This window comes from Melanostigma gelatinosum (assembly GCF_949748355.1).
Source record: "Melanostigma gelatinosum genome assembly, chromosome: 14".
Taxonomy (NCBI): Eukaryota; Metazoa; Chordata; class Actinopteri; order Perciformes; family Zoarcidae; genus Melanostigma; species Melanostigma gelatinosum.
Genome location: NC_136647.1, coordinates 8,270,316 through 8,294,763, shown reverse-complemented (window position 1 = coordinate 8,294,763; position 24,448 = coordinate 8,270,316). Strand labels below are relative to the sequence as shown.

The 24,448-nt window shown below is 42.0% G+C and overlaps 1 protein-coding gene across 1 annotated transcript; it reads left to right on the top strand.

The window, feature by feature from the left end:
- Positions 1-1,170: 1,170 nt before the first annotated feature.
- Positions 1,171-18,310, top strand: rad50 (RAD50 homolog, double strand break repair protein). The gene is made up of 28 exons (XM_079282764.1): positions 1,171-1,293; positions 1,752-1,889; positions 2,109-2,192; positions 2,563-2,714; positions 2,849-3,034; positions 3,158-3,362; positions 3,585-3,713; positions 4,501-4,666; positions 4,947-5,005; positions 5,389-5,523; positions 5,715-5,921; positions 6,042-6,224; positions 6,450-6,607; positions 6,691-6,866; positions 7,351-7,588; positions 8,975-9,164; positions 9,519-9,645; positions 9,888-10,081; positions 10,395-10,505; positions 10,952-11,044; positions 11,236-11,349; positions 11,443-11,570; positions 11,715-11,816; positions 12,034-12,156; positions 16,260-16,345; positions 16,449-16,591; positions 16,769-16,902; positions 17,503-18,310. The coding sequence occupies exons 2-28, from the start codon at positions 1,761-1,763 to the stop codon at positions 17,687-17,689; spliced, it is 3,939 nt and encodes a 1,312-aa protein (XP_079138890.1). The 5' UTR covers positions 1,171-1,293; positions 1,752-1,760; the 3' UTR covers positions 17,690-18,310.
- Positions 18,311-24,448: the final 6,138 nt, after the last annotated feature.

The window sequence follows — 24,448 nt, the reverse complement described above, 5'->3', positions numbered from 1 at the left end:
GGAAACACTGTCCTCTTGTGAAATAATGTTCTAAGATGAGAGAATCAGAAAGATACAAGATAAGCCTTACTTCACAGATATTTAGGGATGACTCATCAGGATCAGGCTGTTTTAGAAAATAACTGAGCCTAAACAAATACAATTAAACTCCATATTTGTGATCATTTGTTTAAGAGTTGCATCTTCACTGTAGAAACCAATGGGCTTGGGGCTGGGTGCCACAGAGTGTATGGAAATAATGCATTGTTGATGTGTTCATGGGATTTGTTGATAAGAAAATAGAATAATACCAGTTATACTTAAAAAAAAAGATGTTTATGATGCAAGACGATGGTTTTGGTCGTTCATTTGTACCACAGTTCCATAATAATTCCACTGCAGCTGAAAAAATATTATATTTCTTTTGTCAGAATATAATATAGTCATATACGTATTACAAGGCGATAAAGTGGCAGAACGTTTTTCAAAAACTTTTGGTTTGGGGCCAAAATGAATGTCTTCATCCGTACACAAGTTATATTTATAATAATTCATCATAACTCAACTTCCCACGTAACTGTGGTGTGCTAATGCATATAAAAGTGTATAAATATGGTGTTCTAACATATTGCAAGATATGAAGAAAACATAAATAACATTTAGAACATGAGATACACATTAAATTATTCTAAACTTGCTGAGTAGTCTAATTGGAATTTAAATTGTATTTCAATTCATTAGAAATAGGGCCGTTAAATTTCCTCAACATTTTACAGGGTCAATTTAAACAGGAATCCATTGAAAGTTTCTTATAACCTCTAAGGTTGAAGTGTGATGAATATATTATGAAAATCTAAATGCCATTCAGGCTGAATTTTGAATGAAATTATGAAATGTCACATGGGCATAGTCGGGTCATCCTGAACAGGAATCCACTGAAAGCCAACAAAGGAAAGACGTCAACTTGCAGGTAAAATATTACTATTTGATCATATTTTAATTTGGGAACTATTGAAAGGCTCCATGACCACCAAAATGGTACATTCGAGTGAACGGAGACGATGTGACTATCATTATCCGGCTCTGATTTGCGTGTGCATTACCGTTCTACGTGTTTGTTTTCTATGCTCATGCTCCCAATCCCGGAAGTAAGAAGTCGCCGCACGCGTCACATTCCTCATAGCGCGAAAACTGTACTTTCACGTGTGAACCACAACAATACCGCGAGGTGTGTTGAATTCAGGGCACACATACGGCTGGACACTACTAAGTTACTGCCAACGGGAATCATTCGGAAAAGCACGTTGTTGGAAAGTGAGTCGCTGACTATACAATCCTGCAATTTAGCATATTGCTAAATTAGCTAGCCTGCTGTGTTGATAGGCAGTAAGCTAACGCGACACAGGTTGTGCACGATTTAACCCAATAGTCTCAACACGTTAAACGGTATTCGCTTGATCAACATCATGATCTCGTCTCGGCAGTAAGGAGCTGTCTAGATTAATGGGGAATTCGGGAATTGGTAACTTAAAGTTTGTCAGGACCAGTACTATTTGAGTTATCAACTCTGTAATATACAGACCATTATAATAATCCTGTTAATCAAACTATTCTTCCTGCTGTTGCAGACGCTCTTCAGTTGATCTCACAGTGAAATGCTTTGTCTTGTTTCCCCCCCCCCCCCCCTCTCTCTCTCTCTCTCTCTCTCTCGCTCTCTCTCTCTCTCTCACTGTCTTTCTTTCTCTCTCTCTCACACTTTCTTTCTCTTTCAGAGAGCAAACATGTCAAAGATAGACAAGATGAGCATCTTGGGGGTGAGGAGTTTTGGGATTGAGGACAAAGACAAGCAGGTCATTTCATTCTTCACGCCGCTGACCGTGCTGGTTGGACCCAACGGAGCAGGGAAAACGGTATGAGAGCATGTCCTGAAGAGAGCGAGAGCAAAGGTTGACTGTGAACTCTGACCTGTGGAGAAGGAACAATGAAGTGGACAGTATGCATTGCCATTAGACTAACTGGTCTGGTGATTTGAACTGGTTTTTAAATATTTTTGCAGAAAGCCACAGCAAAAATGATAACTGCAACTCTCAGGTTTTCATGACATGAACGTTTGTCTTCTCTGTTTCCAGACTATTATCGAGTGCCTGAGGTACGCTACAGCAGGAGAACTTCCCCCTGGATCTAAAGGAGGGGCGTTCGTTCATGATCCAAAGGTGAGCTGGCTCAGTTGTACTTAACTGCTTATTATGCAGGGATGGTTCAGTGTCCACAGTGCTCCATTCTTTCTCTGAAAACGTTTAAAGTTTCTCACTTCATTGAGAAGTCTCGTGTGTTCAAGTAACACAGAAAATGATGAAATAAGAAGAACAGACATTTAATGAATTTAGCAATGGTTGACTTCTAAGACTGAATATGACTTATTGGCTTGATCGGGCCAATTTGTGATGGCTTTATCATTACAACAAGCTCATTTAAGTGTTTTTATATTGCCCTTACTGTGTGAATCCTAATAAAAGTCTCTGTCAGACGAGGATCCCTTCGGCTACCTTTTGTTAAAGTAAATTCTTGCTGTGTGGATTCCAGGACGCCCACGAGACGGACGTGCGAGCACAGATTCGACTCTTGTTCACCGATGTCAACGCAGAGAAAGTGACGATCCATCGCTCCATGTCCTGCACTCAGAAGGCGAAGAACTACACCTTCAAAAGCTTGGAGCAGGTCATTACCAGGATAAAGTAAGCCACAGTCACAAAGTGTCTTTACTCACTTTTTGATGAAAAAAAAAAAAAGACCCTAACCCTGGACTGACACTAACTCTGATATTTATGCTGCTTTTCTTCACATGTGACCTCCTGCATCATTCCCTCAGGGACGGTGAGAAGGTGAGCTTGTCCTCAAAGTGTGGTGAACTGGATCGGGAGATGATTTCTTCTCTGGGTGTGTCGAAGTCCGTGCTCAATCATGTCATCTTTTGTCACCAAGAAGAGTCCAACTGGCCACTGAGCGAGGGCAAAGCTCTCAAAGACAAGTTCGACTCCATCTTCGCTGCAACCAAGTAAACACCACTCATTCTTACATTTTTGTCTTTTTTCTTTTTTATATTAACCTGCATCCATTCAGATGCTGCAATAAGAGGGGAAAAACTTTGTATTACGCTCTCCTTTCGTGTTTCTCTCAGGTATATCAAAGCTCTGGAGACGATGCGCCAGTTGCGTCTCAAACAGACTCACACGGTCAAAGAGTGTCAAGTGGAGTTGCGCTTCCTGAAGCAGAACAAGGAGAAAGCCCAGCAGATCAGAGAGACGGTGGCCACGAAGGAGGCCCAGCTGATGGCCTCTAGAGACAGCATCCAGCAGATAGAGGGCCAGATTGATCCACTGGAGGTGTGTGTGTGTGTGTGTGTGTATGTGTTGATAACACATACGTAAAGTAGTGTAAGGTGTGTTTCTTTGAATAAAACACATTTAGGGTTCCTCTGATGAATCTACTACAAGACTACTTGTTTTTATCTCATCATTGTTGCATGTTTGCAGGTGTAGGCGCACATCGGAAGGGTAATTGTAGTGTAAGTTAATAATGAACTTTCTTTTGATGATATTTTTCAGAATCGAATGACTGACATTGACATAAAACTGGGGAAAGTGATGAAGCTGGACAACGACATCAAAGCTTTAGACAGCAGGAAGAAACAGATGGAGGTGGATAACAAGGAGCTGGAGGAAACCATGGAAAAGGTAACGTAGCAATAGGTAATACACACGTACGTGAAAACAAACTCAAGTTATGTATTTGTTATGATGTAAAAATGAATCATTTGACTGGTTCCAGCACTAAAAAGCAGTGCTCAGGCTCCACAGACAAATGCTTTTGGAAACTTGACAAGATGCTTGAAAGGTAATTAAGGATGGATCGGGAAAAAAAATGAGATAGAAAATGAAATGCATGAATGAAGATGCTGGGATTCAATCTGAGAACACCTGCTTAATAATACTCTAGACTCCACTCCGTAAGTGTCATCAGCCTAAATGGGGAAACTAACAGAGCGACTGCAGATGGTGAATGATGTTTGTTGTTGATTCTGTGATCATAGCCAGTTCATCACTGCTCAACATCGATAAGAACGTCTTTTTACGGCTGTTGAGTGTTTCTACTCCTCTGCCTTACGGGAGCCAGGAGTCTCCTCCTCCCATCTGTTTGTTGCCTCTCTGTTGTGTATACGTCTCCATTTGAAGAGCGATTGTTTTTGTTTGACAGAGTGAAAGCATCGGCAACCAAATTTTTGGCATAATTTTCGTCATTAGTGGGAAAGGTGTCAGTGAAGAAGCAGACAGGAGAGGGACGCGATGACATGCAACTAAGGTCCCTGGCTGAAATCAAAACGTTCAAGGATCCATTGGTGCATTTATTTTGATCGTGGCGGGCCCGAGTGGAGTCAACCCTTTGCCCCCGACAGTTTGCTAAGCTGTCCTAAATTGAGCTTCAGAGCACGTCTAAGCCAGTGAACTGTGTATGCGGAGGCAGGTGTTCCAGGGTTCAGACGAGCAGCTGCAGGAGATTTACCAGAACCACCAGAGGACTGTGAGAGAGAAGGAGCGGAGGCTGACGGACTGCCAGAAGGAGCTGGAGAGAGCTGGACGCGAGTGTCAGAGACTCAACAGAGTCAAGGCCGATCTCCTGGTAGAACAAGGTACACACACCTGCACACGCGCCTAAGTACCGGGGTGAACGGTTTGTCCAGAATAGCATTTTGCTTGAAGCGTTAAACACACCATGCACCCAGCATTATTTGATGGCATACATCTTTGAGTGCACTGGCAGAATGTCAGAATAAAAGCTTAGAAACAAGTCCAAGGAGGACTTGAAACACTCTGCTGTTCTCTCGTGATGTACACAAGGAAGGATGGACAGATCAATAGAGTCCGCTCCTGAAGTCTACTACGACTGAAATCTCCCTTCTCTTGTCCCAGGCCGTCTCCAGCTGGAGGCTGACCGCCACACTCAAAGCATCAAGAACCGAGACACTCAGGTGAGAGGGGACAAAATCGACCTCTGTCCACTTGCACTGCAGAAGGGAACACACTCTCTTAGTTGTTAGTTTGGAAGGGATGCAATGCATCGTAAGTCGCTTTGGACAGAAGTGACCAAATGAATGCAACGTAAAGAGCAGGTGAACTCCACCATACAAAGCCAACACTGTCGGTTTTCTACAGGAGCTATACTAAATACTAATATTGTTCTAAATACAAAGACACAAGTGGTTTGCAGTATGTTAGAAATTACTTAAAAATGCAATTAAGAATTGAAAGCACAATTATTGCAATTCAGTGCGTAGATTGTACCTGAAGATTAAACACTTAAGCATTTATTACGAAATAAATAATATATCGTGATATCATTTCTCTTGCTCAGGTTCGCTCTCTGTCGTCCTACCTGGAGATGGAGGGTTACGACCGACCACCCTTCACTCCCCTTCAGCTGGAGAGCTTCCACCGTCACGTCACACAGAGACTTGAGCAGGAAAAAGCGACCGTCGGTCAGGTTATGGTAAGCAATTCCCCGATCGCAATACGTATATGTATACGGTTACTTTTGCAGCCGTGGCGTTTAATGCCATAAAACAGCTGTGTTATTTCACATAAAAAAAAAGAAAAGTTCAGTAACATTCAGCCAGATCATGAATAAATGTCCTATTAATGTAACGCCTCATTCCTCCTCTCATTGTTCTGCACGCTCAGGCGGACCTGCAGGAAAAGGAGCAGCAGAAGCAGCAGTCCATCGATGAAATGAGGGATAAGAAGACTGGCCTGGAGAGAACTGTGGAGTTGAAGAGAGACATGCAGGGAAAGAAGCAGCAAGAGCTGAGGAACATCAGGGCAGAGCTGCAGAGGCTGGAGGGTTCGTCTAGCCGCCTGCAGGAACTGGAGAACGAACTGGCTAAAGTGGTGAGTACTCGCACACAACAGCTACGATGAGCTTTTCTTAGATGGTGTGAATTTTACGTGAGTTATTTTTATGAAGTTGCAAAAACTTTGTGTGTGTGTTTCTTTTCTTCTCATCTTCAGGAGCGTGAGCTACAAAGTGTACTTCAGAGCTCCAACGTGGAGGAGCTGAAGGCAGAGGTGGTGGAGCTGCAGAGAGAAAAGGCTGAACTTGACCGCACACAGAGAAAGCTCGACCAAGAGATGGAGATGCTCAACACACACACCACCGCACGCACCCAGATGGACATGCTGAAAAAGGACAAGGTAATCTAAATTCATCGGAAGGCAAATGGTGTTGAACATTCTCCTCGCTCTCGCTCTCTCTCTTCCTCCCTAAGTAAAACTGAGTAACCCCTGCGGGAGGCGCTTTAACCCTGTGTGCTCATCTCCTCGCTCTCCTTTTCCTCTTCACCTTTCATCCTTCTTCCTCACCGTCTTTCCTTTCCCTGTTGGATCCCCTCTCATCTTTCCTCTGATTCATTCCTCCAGACAGAGAAGGAGGAGCAGGTCCGTAAGATCAAGTCTCGTCACAGCGAGGAGCTGGTGTCGTTGCTGGGCCACTTTCCCAACAAGAGAGAACTGGAGGACTGGATCTATGGCAAATCTAAGGAAATCAACAGTACCAGGGACCGCCTTGCCAAACTCAAGTTAGCAAGATTTATTTACTTTAAAGCGAATAAATGTGAATATTATCACTCCGTATTATGTCTTGATTTTCATGATTTCTCAGTAAGGACCTGGCATCGAGTGAGCAGAATAAAAGCCACATCGCTGCTGAGCTACGGAAGAAGGAGCAGCAGTTAGCCAGCGACGAAGAGAAGTTCTTCAACGTGTGCGGCAGTCAGGATCTGGACCAGGACCTGGGCAAACTACGAGAAGATCTGGAGAAGATCTCCAAACAAAGAGGTGACCGTCATATCGAGAAATGACACGTCGTTTGAAGGTTCACAAAAAAAACTGCATCATGATGGGACGTTACTAGATGATGGGACGAGTCTCAGACAAATCCAGAATCTGCATATTGTTGCTGCCTTGATTTGAGGTGGTCAGTGGTACCCTCCTATGCTCCTAACCTCAACATGGCTGGATTTAATTAATACCTTCACTGTGTCACAGGCTTAAACCTGTGGCTCTCTCTGTTCACGTCTGAATTTTAAGTGTGAGAATTATGCACTATACAGTGCACACCAAATTCTCACAATGGAATGGAAAATGTAATATCTGTAGCATGTGCATCACTTTTTAACAACATCCAACGTTTGCCATTTGGTCTCTATGCATAGACTAAAACAACGAAAGAGCAGATTACTCTAATGTGTAGCAGACACAGTACACGTCAATTCAGGAATAATAAATGTATTTCTTTCTTCCTCCACCTGTGTTTTTACAGCCATGCTAGCTGGAGCCACAGCGGTGTACACCCAGTTCATCAGCCAGCTGACAGAGGAGAGAGAGCCCTGCTGCCCCGTGTGCCAGCGGACGTTCCCCTCAGACTCCGACCTGCATGACGTCATCAGTGACATGCAGTCCAAGCTGCGCCTGGTGCCAGACAAGCTGAAAAACACAGAGCAGGACCTGAGCAGGAAGGAGCAGAAGAGAGATGAGATGATGTCTCTCAGGCCTGTCAGGTATGAAGACAGAATGTGTGATAGTGCAAAAAGGGTACCGGACTCTCGGGAAATATACAAAAAAAAAAAAACATGTATTCCTTTATTTTAGCAACTTCCAAGTATCTCCCTTGTCTGTGACTGCTGGCTGTGAGTGTGGCTCGTTGAATGATTGCAGCATTTTAAAACGGACTTGTATTTAAACCTTTTATGTGCCAGTAAAGGGCAGAACTACATTGTACTTCTTCGATCAGCTCGAGTATCATCTTCATCAGTGGGTACGATTCCCCATTGAAGTGTCTTGCATTAGGGTACATTAATTACCCACGATCAAGACATTTTAATCGGGTAAACAAAAATCCCTGATGTATTTATCCAATCAGACTGTAGACTTGCTTGTCACACTAAAACTAGATGATCAGCAGTGTTCATTCAAGCAGTATGGCATGTAGAGAAAAGGAGGATAGATTGTTCTCCCAAATGAGTCATGAAATGCATTTCCTTGACAAAAACATGTAGGACACATTATATTTGAATAACTAGTCGCGTATTGCATCTAAATACGTCAATATTCAGGATTTATTTTCGTAGTTTTCCGTTACTGTTTTCATCCAGGTACTCGTATTGCCCTTGTTTTGATTGTATGTGTTTACACCATGAAGAACAAAAGCAATAGACAGTTAATATGAAGTATCCGCAGCTTTACATTAATTACACACAGGTGTTTTCACTTATTCGGGCTGATTAGATTTCTGCTCGGGTTGAAGATTGAGCCTTAGCTTTGATGAGAATTTATTGGGCACAAATGTTCATCTAGCAATAAGAATGTTGACTAACTGACGCCTGTGTGGAGGTCCAGAGAGAAGAGCGCAGGAGGTTTATTCACATGTTCCCCACTAGATGGAGCCATATTCTCACATGATTGAGATTTCACCTCTTGTTTCTCTCCACTGTCGTTTCATGACCTGAGAAGAACACAACCATTAAGAGCGAATAGACTCAGCCGCCACTAGCTTTATTTAAAAAAAAAACAAATATTCAGCAATTGAACCTATTGCAGTTGCAGAGGAAAGCCCATTTAGAAGAATCAAATACACAAAGTACAAAGCTTAAATATGGGTTTCATTGATAGACTCTCCTAAACATGACTGCAACAAAGTCCTATTTTTTGGTTATGGTGTACTGCTGTATGCTAAACAGTTACTTTGTGGTTCAGGGGTCTTGTAAGCTCAAGTTAAACATATAATATAACATTATTATTTTGTATCATCCATACAGGAGGCTTGAGAGATAACTGTTCCCTGAATAACAGCAGGGAGAAGATAGAATGTTGGATGACCGTATCTAAATAAATACACTTCAATTATCTGCTCAAAGTATATTTCTCTTCTCTTTCTCGCCTCCCAGGCAGTCCATTGTACAGGTTCAGGAGAAGGAGTTGCCTGAGTTGAGAAACCGCTTGCAGACTGTAAACAGAGGAATCGAGAGGCTGAAGGGCGACGTGGAGGAGCAGGAGAGTCTGCTTGGTACCCGGATGTCACAGGAGGAAACAGCCAAGGCCTGCCTGCAGGACATATCTCTCATGGACAGATACCTGGTACCATCCTCCTGTCTGTCTCACTCTTTCTGTCCCCCTCTGTCCCTCTCCATCCTGTACACTCTTCCTACAGAGGGAAAACTTGTCGTGGGGCCTCCTGTGATTCCGAACCCTACTGCCGGGCCCATGAGAGTCGTTCTTCTCTTCTCAGCGTCCCTATTTTTTGGATGTCAAAGTTAAAAATAACAGCAGTGTGGGACAAGAAAAGTGATCAAATTGGCATTTTTAGTTGTGACACAGATGAATCTTAGTGATTTAAGAAACATCACATTGCTAATTCCTGGAAATGTATAAACACACACCCCTTCTGTCTTGTGTCTTTCTTCACATTACTAAGTATTTGTTTCTTTCCAGATGGACCTTAAAGATTTGGAGAGGAAAATAGCTCAGCAGGCAGCCAAACTCCAGGGAGTGGACCTGACCAGAACCATCCAGCAAGTCAGTCAGGAGAAACAAGAGACTCAGCACAAGCTGGACACCAGTAAGATGACGTCATACACTATCCAAAAAAGAATATCTTTAGAGACTTGAAGCATGCTTAAAATAGGTAATCAATCAAAGTGATGATGTTTGCATCATTAAAGCCTCAATAAATCTAAAAACCTTGTTGTGTACTTTAGACAACGTCAACACTAAAGATCCCTTGTTGGTCTCTGCTGCAGATTGTTGACTTCACGAGTCAATGGAGAATGTAACTTTTTTTTTTTTTTTCCGTACTTGCAGCCTCCAGCAAGATAGAGCTGAAACGTAAGCTGATCCAGGACCAGCAGGACCAGATTCAGATGCTGAAAAGTGCTGTGAATGAGACCAGAGCAGAGAAACTCCAGCTGAGCAGTGATCTGCAGAAACGGCAGCAGCTGGAGGAGCAGTGTGTCGAGTCCACCACTGAAATACAGGCCTTAACCAGGGACATCAGGGTACGGATTATTGTTTTTGTTTAAGATGTTGATGTAGAGGCACACACAAAAATATGCAAGATTGTTTAGACTTGAGAATGCAATGCAGATCTTACACGTGGTACTTTGTCTGTCCGTTTGCAGATTTCTGTTCCATACAAAGATATATATTTCCTTACATACAGGCCTTATCCTTTTGGTATCCTCTGCACTCTGAGTTCTACAAATAATCCTGTAGTGTTCTTTTAATTTCCATGTTTCTATTTGACATGTTTGCCTAATTTCTTCATTTTTTTCATGTTGTCACGTTTCCTCTCACTTTGTGTCCGACCAGGGAGCGAAAGAGCAGCTGTCCCCTTTGTCTGCCGCTCTGGAGAAGCTGCAACAGGAGAAGCAGGAGCTGGTGGAGCGCAAGAGGCAGAGGCAGGAAGAGGGACAGGAGAAGGTGCACACATTCTCACTTTTGTCTCTTATTCACTGTACTCTTTCTCTATTTCTGAAAAGTCAGCATCAAACTCGCATGAGGACTGGACAAGATAGATTATGTCCTCTCCTTGTTATGTCTTTTCCTCTTTTGGTGTTACCTTTTCTATGTTTCCTGTTTATATTCCCTTACATTTCACACCGTGATATATTTTACAGTGAAAATGAATATTCAAACGCCTTGACAGTTATACAAATACCTGTTGTTGTGGCTCTATAGTGAAAACAAAACAACTTAACATATATCGTCAAACAAGTCACATTTCCTGATAATGTAAAATGTTGAGTTTATTCTTTATGTTTCTACAACAAGTTAGTTGCCACAAAAAAGAGTACGGATGGAATGACAGCAGTTTTTAGCTTCTTCTGCTACAGCTAGTCACTGTTGGAACACTTTGTCTCTGACAGATCGGTACCATTAAAGAGAGAGTGAAGGCGATCACCACTTTGGAAAGAGACATCACCAAATACGTTGATGACGGCAAAGATGAATACAAAGAGGTAACACGTTTGCTACTGTCATACATGACACATCCGTGTGTCTGTTCCTCCATTGTTCATTTTGTGACGGGACATTACGTACGTCTCATCATAAGGGTACCTTTACGCCGTCTTCATTCACTCTGAAACACCAGCTTTCTTCTTTGAACGCCGAACACCTTAATTGACGTTGCCTGTTGTTTCTGCTGAAGCAAAAAGAGGCTGCGCTTCAAGAAACCAACACTCAGCTCCATGAGGCGGAGAAGAACAAAGAGAAGATCAACAAGGAGATGGGAAACGTCCGTCAGGACATCGACACTCAAAAGGTACGGCCTCCCAAGTCACTAGTGTCTTCACCTATTTAGAGGATGCACCGAGTAGGGGAGCAGTGGGTAACTCTTTGTTGTTGTTGTATTTAGGTCCAGGAGCGCTGGTTGCAGGACAACCTGACTTTGAGGAAGCGTGTTGAGGAGTTGAAGGAGGTCGTGGCTAAACGCGGGGCTCTAATGAAAGACATGGGCAACATGCAAGTGTTGCAGCTACGCCAGTAAGAGCACTACGCCGTTATTCATCATCTGTGAACTGTGTTCAAGGCATCCCCAATCTCTTTAACCATGTATCACACTTACTGGTGGTAACAGTAGAGGTTACCCACAATGTTTTGACCGCACCGCTTTCTGTTTTTGTCCAGAGAACGACGTGAAACGGAACGCAAGTTGGTAGAGATGAAGACGAACCACAGTATTGCAGTGGGTCGTCAACAGGGGTTCGAGGATGAGATCCTGCATCACAGGTGAGAGACGCAGATGTATGTTCAAATACCAATCTAGCATCTACGGCAGAGCTTTGTCAGTGTTTTCCTTACTTAAAGACGAAGCGACTTGTTTCGCTGGTTTCTGTCCAACCATTTGGCTTCTTTAAGGTTCGTCACTGCTGATGGTTCCTGCTTTGTAGTAATAATATGGTGTCTTTCATGAATTCAACTTCCTTTTTGAACTGATCGCTTACAGAAAAGAGCTGCGAGACGATCAGTATGACAAAGCTGATGAGCGCCACAAAAACAAGATGATCACCATGAGGACAACGGAGATGGTCATTAAAGACCTGGATCTCTACTACAAGGCCCTTGATCAGTGAGTGTTGCCCAAACATGTGCACGTACACTTACAGTCGGTGTTAACCACAAAGTATCTCTCAATTCAACTCGGCTTTATCTAATCAGAGATTCCAATGGATTGCATGGATTCCATTATTTTGTGTTTTTTCATGTTATTAAGTTGTCGTCTGAACTAACAAATAGAAATCAATTACTAAGAGATATTTCTCCCGGACTTTTGATGCTTGAGAATGCCGGCTGGAAGCAACTACTAATTCCTGTACCTCTATATTAAACTCACAATAGTATCTCGTGGTTAATGTTCTTCCCCACGAGGGGGGGCGGTACTAGTAGAAGCAAATGACGTTGACTCAGCCTGTGAACTCGTATGTATGTGTTTATACAATGACGCAAACGGAAACGGATCTCAACGAGTGATTTCAGCGTGGAACTGCAGAGGTGAATGGCATCATATGTTGGAAGGGGGGTTTATGAACAATGTAACATACCATGTTGACCACATAGTATTAGAGTATTATGTATTCTTTTCCTTCGTATCAATAACAGCTCTAGAATGAATCCCTCCGAATGCATGTACACATAAGAACTGCAGAATAATTGTTTTTATAGAAACAATAAGATCTAATCGGCGTTGGATTTTGTTCATGAAAGTGACCAAGTGCTTAGTAGGTAGTAGTACTTCCTTTGTTGAACCCTCTCTTGTAGTTTTCCTGTTATGAGAAACCCGGCTGTGTTCTCCTTATAAGGCACCTTTGAAGTGACATTGTCAAACCCACCACAAAGCTTTTAGATTGTTAGCCAGGAAGTCAGCCGCCCATGGTGGGGGAATTTAGTTTGAACAGTGATGTCAGTTCCTTTTGTAACATTTCCACACAGTAGCACTGGGGGGGGCTTTTGACAGTTCTTAGCCGGAAGGCGCCACAGTTAAACATTTGACTATCGCTATTAATTAAGAATAACGATGGCACGGTGATGCAGTGTCACGTCACGGCGAGCAAGTTCTGGGTTTCGAGCTTGCCGAGGTGTCTGCGGCCTTCCTGCTTTTGAGTTTTTGATATTCTCTTTGCGTGTTAAACTTATTTAACGGCAATCATTCCATCGTTTGTTGCGCATCACCTTAAAGTTCTGATATCAGATGTCCAGTGATGCAGCTCGTCATGTCAGTGTGTGACGCTAATGCCACCTCAAGCAGCTGCAGTGCACAACTGTCAGCAGTAGCATTAGCTTAGCGCTAACTTCGAGTGAGATGTGACTCACCAGCAGCTATATATATGCGCACGTACTGTATATACAATAAGAGGTCAGCAATAGAATCTATGAAATACAACTGATACATACATTAATTATTAAGTGTGAAAATGTCTTTATTTGCTTGTAGAAATGGTCCAAGAAAACACCCCGATGCTTGCGAGCACAAACCTTATCACAAGCTATCGAGTTGTTTCTGAGAATACGACTGCATCGCTATCATTGGCATCATTGTAATGTGGCATCAGTTTGGCGTTGGCGTGTTGACGTCCGTGATAAAAAACTTCAAGTAATTGTAAAATGATCAGCAGAACGGCAGCGCACGACGACACACATCTTAAAATGATGAAGAACTGTATCGGAAGAGGGTTTTTTTTTTTTTTGGCGGCAGTTTGATTGCAAATGATGCACCGATAAGTTTATTGTTTTATAAGGACACCGATCAGGCCTTTGCTCATTGTGCTTTTTCGGTGGGTTTCTTTCCCTAAAAACACTCCAAATTATAATCAAAATCAATTTGTGTAGTCACATTTTTTTTGGGGATATATATGGATAAGTTTGACGGAGACCCTAACTGAGAATGAAAGGCATAAGTAAGCCTCAGTGAGGAAGTGTGAGCTCACGGTCCCCAGATAGCATCTGAGAAGAGAGCAGAAGCCTTTACCCATGTGTGTGGGTTCAGGCACTGGAGTCTGCTCTGATGCAGCGTCTGTTATCAAGATCGAATGCAGGCCTGAGCAGCTTTCCAGCAGACCATACATCCAGGTCACAGTTTCTGTATTAATACACAGAAAGTGGTGTCATGGTGAGATGTTTTGATTTGGAAGCGGAGAAAACTATGTCACTCACTTTGCAACAACTTGTGCACAATCACTCAAACCCCTGAAGGCGATGCTGGGGCTGTCGTGTCCCTCTAATCTCTGTTTCGTTGTTGTAAAATGACTTTGAGTCTAAACTGATTATGTAAGTGCGAGTGTATGTTTGTTTATTTACACTGAGCACATTAATGTCCATTGGCATTTTGAAAACATCGCTGGTCTTATTTTCAAGGATCTGGAGACCGATCACGATATGTTCGAGCTGTCCTGCTCACTTCAGAGGAATTACTCCTAAAAAAAAAATAGTTTTAACAAAATGATTTATTTTAAAACTCAAACAACAGTAGCCACCATCTTTCTGATTATTTAATTTAAAACAAGAGTAAATATGTTATTGGACTCATTTCAGTGGGAAAAGTGTTGTTTTATACATCAAGTGTTCAGCTGCTTATTGAAACAGAATGTAAAGTATGTTAAAGAAGGCTACCCGGCTAGAGCAGATCTATCAGTAAACTGTTTATGTGGTTATATCAAACATCTGAGATGTAACTGAGTAGACATACCCAACCCCTCATTCAAAAGTTTAAAAAGTAAAGATGTCTCAGGAGCAATCTGTTCAAAATGTATTTATCTTGAAGCGGGATTATATCAGCGGAAGTCTTTTTAGTACAAAATACCAACTTTATGTAACCGTTTCCTTGCTACGCTATGGTGGAAGGGTGCTGTTTAAGGACAAACAAAGGAAAGAATTCTGCTCTAAGCAGGACGCAGCTTTGGAAGATCCACGCTTTAATTTGATCAACTCCGACTCACGCTCAACTTCTCGTCAACTTTGAAAATGTATTTTGTCTCACTTGTCTTACATTGGAAGCGTGTCTCAGGAAGAGGCATTTTAATAGCCAGCATGAATGATTGAACATGTTATTCAACTCTAATTCATCTTAAACAACATAACATGAAAAGTCCAAGGAGTACTTTTAATCGTCCCTGTCAGCAATGTGATATATCTCGCATATAAAAATCACTCTTCTTCATTCTTCTCATCATGGCCACGTTGCCATGACTTCCTTCTGTTGCATAAGTAGAGTAAATACATGCTGCATTAGGACTGCTCTACTCCCTCTTTGGTTTTCGATTTATCCACCAAATATGGGCTTCAGAAGCAGCGCCGCTGGTTATTCTGTTATCACGCTGGTGTTTTCAAACCACATTAGAGTGTCTCATCAGTTTGGTAGAAAGTTGACAAACGGATTCCTAGTATGCCGGAAAGCAGCCTTCCGTTGCCTGCCTTCATATCTTTTATATCTGCATATATGTTTTTCCCGTATCAATATTATATTAATTAGAAAGAAAATGTTGCTGTCGCTGTCATTTTGTAGCCAAATGATGAGAAAGTAGCTTGCCGTTAGTCGGGTTCATATGTGCAACAGTACAATCCTTAAAGCTAAACGCTTGATGGTGGTTGTCCCTATCTGTCCGTTTGAGTTCAACCGGCTTCCCTTCATGCTGCATGCTTGATGCCTGTGTGCACACACTGTGGTGTGATCCGCAGGATGTTCACCTTTGACCCAGTCCAGAGTTTAATCTGTCCTACACACTCTCATCCACAACCGTGCTCCCATTTTAACCTGGAACACGCATCATGAATATCCTCTTGTTCCATTGCTCACTTTTCACTCTTCACTTTTCACTCTACCGCACCAGAAAATGACACATTTTCTTGTATTCAAAGCAGTTGTGCTCATTGTGAAGTCTGGGGACGTAATCTCGGATATACATACAAGACAGGAAATGCTTGATAGCTATTTTGGCCCGATGCGGTGTGACTTATTCACTTTATTTATACTATTTAATGTCCAATTTCATACTTATGAATCACAATCAAGAGTCTGCTTCTGTCTTGTGTCTGTCCCCTGATTATCACAACAGAAAGGACAGTTGGGTAAAGTGACCCAAACAATGTCCCGTAGGTGCCTGGCTGTTTGGGGAAGGTACACATAGTATCTCGTCCACTATTCGGTTTACATCTTTGTCTTCTTTTTGTTTTCCTCAGAACCATCATGAAATTCCACAGCATGAAGATGGACGAGATCAACAAGATTATCAGAGAACTATGGCGCAACACCTACAGGGGTCAAGGTGCGTCTCACTTTTAGATTTTAGACTTTTAGATGATTTTTTGTTTTGTGTACTTGTATGCTCATAGCTCTCCTCCCTCTTGCCCCCCCCCCCCCCTCTCCAGACATCGAGTACGTGGAGATCAGGTCTGATGTGGACGAAAACGCGTCGGCTGGAGTCAAGCGGAGGGTTTACAACTACAGAGTGGTTATGGTTAAAGGAGACACGCCTTTGGATATGAGAGGACGCTGCAGTGCCGGACAGAAGGTACCAGAAATTAGCACATCTATCACATAAAACTCTTGCGTGTGAGTTCTAAAAAATACAATATTTTGCAGTCAAGTGAATGATTCTGTAAGCAAGTGAAGTACAAAACAAAGTCAGATATCTACTGTCGAGATGATTCATTCATTCATTCTCAAAACTGTGGCTTTGTGTGTCCAGGTGTTGGCGTCCCTGATCATTCGTCTAGCTCTGGCCGAGACCTTCTGTCTGAACTGTGGGATCCTGGCCCTGGACGAGCCCACCACCAACTTGGACCGAGACAACATTGAGTCACTGGCACATGCCCTCGTAGAGTCAGTACACACACACACACACAAATGTTTTCACCTTAAAATGTACGAGGACTATCTTTGACATGATACATTACCCAAAACCAACTCTTCTAACAAACCTTTGAAGAACTGGTAGATTGACATAAATCTTCTCACTCTCAAGGTGTCAAAAATAGGTTTCGAGGTCAGCTATGTCCTCACAAGGATGGAAGTGCAAAAATACACACACAGCGTCTGTGCCACATCCTGGCTGTAATTTATAAGCCTCTTCGCCCACGTCGCCAGCCTTGCTTTGGCATTAATGCCCTTATAACCTCAGCTCTGCATCAACAAAATGCAAAAGCCTCCTTTGATCTGCTTGGTGCTATATGTAGGGGGCGACCGTGGGGCACTGGGTTAAGAGGTCGTCTTAACCGGAAGGTCAACGGTTCGATCCCCGACTGGGACGTGTCACGTGTCGAAGTGTACCTGAGCAATACACTGAACATCATTGGCAGCCCACTGCTCCCGATATACAGGGATGGGTCAAATGCAGAGGAAAATTTCCCCCTTAAAGGGATCAAGACAGTATAAATTCTATTCTATTCGACATGACATTCTTCTCTTGCTCGCTCTCGCCAGGATCATCAAGAGTCGCTCGCGCCAGCGCAACTTCCAGCTACTGATCATCACGCACGACGAGGACTTCGTGGAGCTGCTGGGGCGGTCCAGCTACATTGAGTACTTCTACCGCATCCGCAAGAACCAGGACCAGAACTCTGAGATCATAAAGTGCAGCATCACCTCCCTCTCTTCCTTTCTCCACTGAGCAGACAAAAGAGTCTCAGCTCTTTTGTAAACGCACTCTCCTTGTTTTCTCCTTGTTTTCATTTCTGTTGGGCAAAGTCAATGTTCAGTGGATTTAATTTACAGCTTGTTAAGTGGTTGGAAAGTGAATTCATCTGCACAGTTAACCTGCCAAATGAAAAGAGACCAGCGAATATCTGTAAAACATGTAACATTTTTGTTTCAACACAAATCTCCTTCCTCTCTTGTTCTTCCTCCAGCTGGAAAGACTTGGTACCTAAACGTAAACTTTTGTCTTCTGCACTACATTAGGTCCTTTATCCAGTGATCTGTCTCTTGCTTGAAAGTTCCTTTGGATGACATCACAAATTAAAAACGAAGTGACATTGACAGTTGTGATGCTAATCAATGGCATGAACCGTTTCCATTCTGTTGATCTTGATTTATTTATTTAGTCTTGCACTGATGTTTGTCGTCTTCAAAGTGTCCACTAGCCATCTGCTGGCCAGCAGTGGCAACAGAAGGATGAGTTCTGCGTTATATTTCCATGTTTGCCACTTTGTCATTAAACCTCTTGTGAAGGGTTAAAGTAAGCGTAAACTTAAACAGTGGTATTGCCCATGAGTGGAGTGTGTATGGAAATGCTTTGTTCTATATGTTATTAAACACTTACAGAGACATACTTTTCATCACGATTATTTTGATGTGTTGCATTGATTTTTGAGGATGCTCTACTTAGGACAAGTCATCTTTTCTCATTAACTTCTTCAATCTACTTCACGCCTTTGGCATCTTGTTTTTTTGTTTTGTTTTAAAGCCTTGAAATGTGTTTAATCACATTTAAACTGCCTGTTGTGACTGCAGCATATTGACTTTGTAGAGTAAGTGACATTTAACTAGATATCTGTTGATTTCAAGATGGATTATGTTTAATAGTTCGATGTTTGCCACTTTCATCAAACCTCTTGTGAAGGACTTGGGTTGTTATTTGTCATTTTTCTTTTTCACTGGAGTAAGTGAATGCTTTTTTAGGTTGCCAACCCCAAAGATTGAGTTCTAAGAAACATAACTAAGTTTTAGCGAAGTTGCTCATCAACCACAGCTCAATCAAACAAATCTTATCTCACATACTGCAGACTCAGCATTTTTTTTTTTGTATGTAATGAGGGGAAAATCGTGTCATAGGCGTGGGCAGCGCAAGTATAAATCTTGTGTTCTCAGACCAAGACCTCAGAACAAGCTGCAAGCTGACAATTGAGTGATCAAGTCATAGTCTCCTCGAGGTCGAGAGTCAACGAGCTAGTATCATGAAGAAGATGATTTTTCTGCTGGTGTCCGCTGTGGTACTGCTGCTCAGCTCAGCTGTGCCAAGTCCTACACCTCACAAGCCTGAAGGACACGGAAACCTGAACAGTATAATTGACCTGGTTGACAAATACAATACATCTCTGGTTGAGGTAAACAATCATCTGATAAGCTCTTTTCCTGTTTAAGTTATTTTTCAAACAATTTATTGGTGCATGATCTTGTTAAAACCTTAACAATCTGCCTAAAAGAATAAATTGTCAAATTGTTCCATTTTCTGCAGTTCGTGGACGATGTCTCCCTGCTGGCTGATGCTGGATGTGAGGTGAGAAGAGTTGTTGATTTTTGGCAAAACCAATTTTGTATTTGTAGCAGTATTTTTGAATTATTTGTGTTCGTCTAATATCTGCTTTCTGATTGGCACCAAACCTGAACGTGTGTGCCTGGTTTATTTTTAACAGCTTGTGTATTTTTGCTTATGTTCCATACAGAACAAGTTCTTCTGCAAAGTGCACGACATCCTGCACCTCAACTTCGGTAAAAGGAAGATGGAGGATGAGAAGGCGATTCTGAACAACTTGAAGAAGTTTATCGATGGCACAAAGGTAAGAATTTCCCTTCGACGTCCCATTTGCAAAATGAGAAGATCAAATCTGTGTTACAAAGGATAAGAGTGTCCTACCTTTTAGATGAACAAAGCAAATGCAGGGGCATTCTTGAGAAGCATTGCAAAGTATAACTTGATTTATTTTTCTTTCAGGCAAACTGTGCCGTGTTACTAAAGGACGAGACATCTGCAAACACCTGCAAAACGATTCCCCAACTTCTGAATTACCTCGTCAAATGTATCCAAAAGAGAAACCTCGGGCCCCTGAAAAGCAGCGCCTGAATGCCTCCCAGACCTGCCACCCCACTGTCAGTGTTGAGTCCTTAAGTGTTTGAGTTATTTTCCGAATAAGTAGTTAATTAAAACAATTTGGTATTTTTATTTTCAAGAAGGTGACATTGATAATGATAAGGAGCTAATTATTGGGGCATGTGATTCCAGAGACATTGAATGATTTTTGTCAGTTTATTTTGTTGTTTGTTTATTATTTAACAGGTCAAATAAGTTGTTACAAACGTTTTTTTCTTCATATATTATTGATTGTGGTTGTTTACAAGTACATTTACAAAGATTCGCTGATATTGAGTTATTTTCAAGTACATTTATGTCTGCAGTCCCTTGGCACGATGCACAGTTCAAGACCATACTTAGACTACAACTCAGTATGCTAATTAGTCATTTAATTACCGTCCAGTTAGCTGTTTTTATTTAGCACAGCGGTCACTGTGGCGACTTGATAAAAGGGTCTGGGCTCAAACAGCTTTTCAAGTAGAAAATGGAACACCAACATTGTTATGACCCAGACCCAGGTCTCCAAATACACCTGCATATTTATATCATTGTTTCCATTGTATTTAACATAAGTTAATAAGTTATGGCTCTTAAATATATGAATGACATATTTATTGTAATAATATCATACAGCGTTGAAATAAGTGTAAACAGAAAAATCAATTGTATTGCCCATGAGTGGAGTGTGTATGGAAATGCTTTGTTCTATATGTTAATAAACACTTAAAGAAAAATATGTTTCATCACCATTATTTTGATGTGTTGCATAGATTTTTTAGGATGCTGTACTTAGGACAAGTCATCTTTTTCTCATTCAGTTCTTCAATCTACTTACTTCACGCCTTTGCCATCTTGTTATGTTAAAATAAAGCCTTGGAATGTGTTGAATCACATTTAAACTGCCGATTATGAATGCAGCATATTGACCTTTTATAGTAGGTGACATTTGAGGATGTCAAATGTGTACATATTGTAAAGCCCTCTGAGGCTAATTTGTAATTTGTGATTTTGGGCTGTACAAAAATAAATTGAATTGAATTGAATTTGGTACTCTCACATTTAACGATATTTGTTGATTTCAAGATGGATTCAACCGAGATGTGTTGTCGTCTATTTATATAGAGCATTGCATAATTAAAAAAATATATAGGCCAAATGACAGATAAGTAGAGCACATAGGCTGCTAATCTAGCTGATTGATTGATCATTTCCTTATATGACTAGTGAACATTTGGGGCTTTTTTGTTTGCTGAACTAACTGTTTACCATTTGCCTTTGGCAGCAATACAAAATGAATACAAGACGTTTCCGCACTCATCCAATACGGCTGCGATTATGCTGAGTAGTGATGACTCCCTGATATCTATTTAACTGTAAACACAATGCAACTGTGACATCTCGGGAAAGGTTCATCTGACACTTGGCGGGTGTATTACTAGGTACCCAAGGGGTTGCAGAATGGAAGTTGTCCCAAATTTGGACAGGCTACATGTTAAAAGAAACCTGAATAAACAAGACCCTCTGCGCTGCAGCGGGGGCGTGGCTTCAAGGACCCCAGCGAAGCTCCGTAGCTGACGTCACTTTGTCCATGCGCATTCAACAAAAAATGGACAAAATGTCTCACATTTTGTTGAATTCAAAATAGATTTAGCAAAGTTGATCATGAATAGTCAACACGAACTTAAGAACAAGTCAAATGATACTTGACATTGTCATCGGTTGAGTACTTTTCAATAGGACCGCGGGGGGAACTATTCATGTGTGTGCAGAAATAGCAATGCAGAAACGTTTAGAAGTTCAAGTGATCGCTCAAACATTCATGACTCTGTAAACCATTCAGCCCCCAAAGAACTTCTGAAGAACCCTGTTTTCGTAGAGTGCACTCAACCAATCGGTTGAAATCCATTTGAGTGTATTCGGTGCTCCGAGCCTGGCTGTGGTGAGCTGGTTGCCTGACGGAGGAGCTCTCTGGGAGAAACATTTTTCACCACTCTTTTCCCGCGTGCCTGGGACAATGTACCCGTCACTCAGTGACTTGATGCAATGTGAGCGCTGTGGGGAGGCGTGCTCTTGGTGGTGGTTGGGTCTCTGCGTGGCGCTCAGCTGTGTGTACGTGGGCCACTGAACCGTGGCTCCCTCATTACTAAGTCAAGAGAATCACTCTCCTTTTCAACAGTTCTTTTTATAGAACTGTGGGAATATTCCCAATACTTTTCCTCCCATGCTTTTTTTATATAACGGGCTTCAAAGGACAAATAAACTCTCAGGTCAGGTCAGCATTGTGTAGTGAGAAGATAGACCTTCACGTGGCCACCGCACTGCATCATGGTCGACCATCGTGTTGTTAGCAGTGGATGAAGAAGCATGTTGAGCCTTTACTTAGCTGCAGTGCAGTGATGGAGAAATACATCATTACAAGTAAATGTATAGGCTATGCATCCACAATCTTATGAAGAAAAAAAAGTATTATATGTAGGCCTATATGGTAAAACTAGTCATGACGTCTGTCAGTGTTTCATGATTATTTTTGTATAATTTCATTGTTATTACTGATTTGTCAACATAAGCAGCATTTTAATGTTGTAGCAGGTCCAGCAGAATACGTCTTTATACTGTTTGGTAAGTTTAGAAATGAAAATGCATCATATTTTATCAAGCGATCTAGGGCTGTCAAAATGTCAGATTTTCAAAGCCAAAACAGTTTACTGTCTATAGAAAATTGGAAAAGAAAATAATGCTATCAATCATATTCATCTCTGACATTGTTGTATTGTTTCTTCTTTGTTTGGCAAATTACACCTAAAATACTCGTATCTGTAGCCACAACTGTATATGTAAAACTATTTAAGAGGCGCTGGATCATTTACAGTTTTACACCATATTATCATATCAACATGATATAAATATGTAATTTGTTTACAATATCACGGTTATCGTCAATACCAGTGTATCGCAACACCCCTAAAGCGATCATCCATTTTTGATTTTAAAAAATGCAGATACCTCAAAATTGCACTCCGGTCGGGTTTAAATGGGCTAAATGTACTTGGATACATTCCACCACTGCTGATAAAGGTTTGTTGAATGCATGTATAGGAGAAAGAACATACTTTGATGTTGCTTGTTGAATCCGAGGACCACGTGTGCCGACATGCACTTCAGTCATTTAAAGCACTCTTGAGTATACCAGTGGCATCCTGTCGCCTCATTAAAGGGTAAAATAAGATTTGTTTAGAACTGTTATCGTGGCTACCAATCCAAACCCCATGTGGGAATGTTTGAAAGCATGCAAATGAGCTTGAATCACCCCAAGGCAATTTAACCTGAACAGAACCATATCACACTATATCTTTGCTCCTCCGCCTGATCTGATGGGGATTATTCTGTCGACTGAAGGATGCTCCATGCGTCAAAGGTCTCATTGAACTTTCGGTCTGCAAACGGCCAGGCTGATCAGGATCATTACTTGTATTTAGAGCGGCTTGATACATTATCGTGACGTTACGTTTCTTTTTCTTGATCAGTGCACGCTCAGACATATGCGCTCAGCACCGGCTGACTCTGCTGCTTCTTCATTGTGTTCCTGGTCGATTAGCCTCGGGGCTGTCTTCAGGGCCTAGGGCCAGTGGGAGTAGACGGGGGGGGGGGGGGCTGAATCTGCTTGGGGACCGCCTTCAGGGGCCCCACTGTGGCCTGGCTTGGTTTTCATGTCTGTCTTCAAAAGCACAGCCTCGTGGAGGGGGGGGGGGGGGGGGGGGGGAGAAAGAGAGAGTTTGCCATCAGTGGCGCTATGCCATCGTAGTTTTCCCACGTGCCCCCGGTCTGAGGTGGCGGAGCGTGTCAACACCGAGCTGCTTTTCACGTCCTTGTTTACATGATTTTCCCCCTCGAGGCTGTCAGAAATACAGAATGTACACAGTGCTATCAAAGGATGTTTCCAACCCTTATGATTTGTTTGAGGCATTCTAATTTTCTGACAAACTCTGATTTAGGTTATAAGAAGCAGGAGTATTCTTTTTCAAGGTGTTTGTATAAATGAATGTATTGGCATACAAAATACAGAAAGTACTGCATGTTTCCATGACCTACTGTACTTTTAATATTCTAAGGAGGATTTGGCAAGATAATCAACACTCGGCCCATCACATCTTCTTACCTAACATTGTATTTATTTGTAGTTATACAACATTATTTGACACCTTTTCTCTTCTTGGCTTCCTGGTGGAGCGGACATTTAACGGTGGGTGGCAGCAACCGCCCGAGGTTACATCTCCATATTTCTAAATAAAACAAAAAGAAGAAGCAGCAGCTCTCATGTTTATTTGAAAAGGGCCATTCCAGCTCTCGTTTGTACATCGCGTCCTCATGTAAATCTGTAATATTCGGTATTCACACTCGGTTTCTCTTGTGCACAAATTGAAAATCAACGTAAAACAAGAGTGACGAGCTCATTAACAGGCCGTGGAAATGGCCTCCTGGTATCTCGTCTCCTCTCGGCTGTGTGTCCTCTGGGTGCTCCTGCTGTCACAGAAGTTTAGTGTCAGACCGTCCGGACCGGCGGGGACGCACTCACCTTGA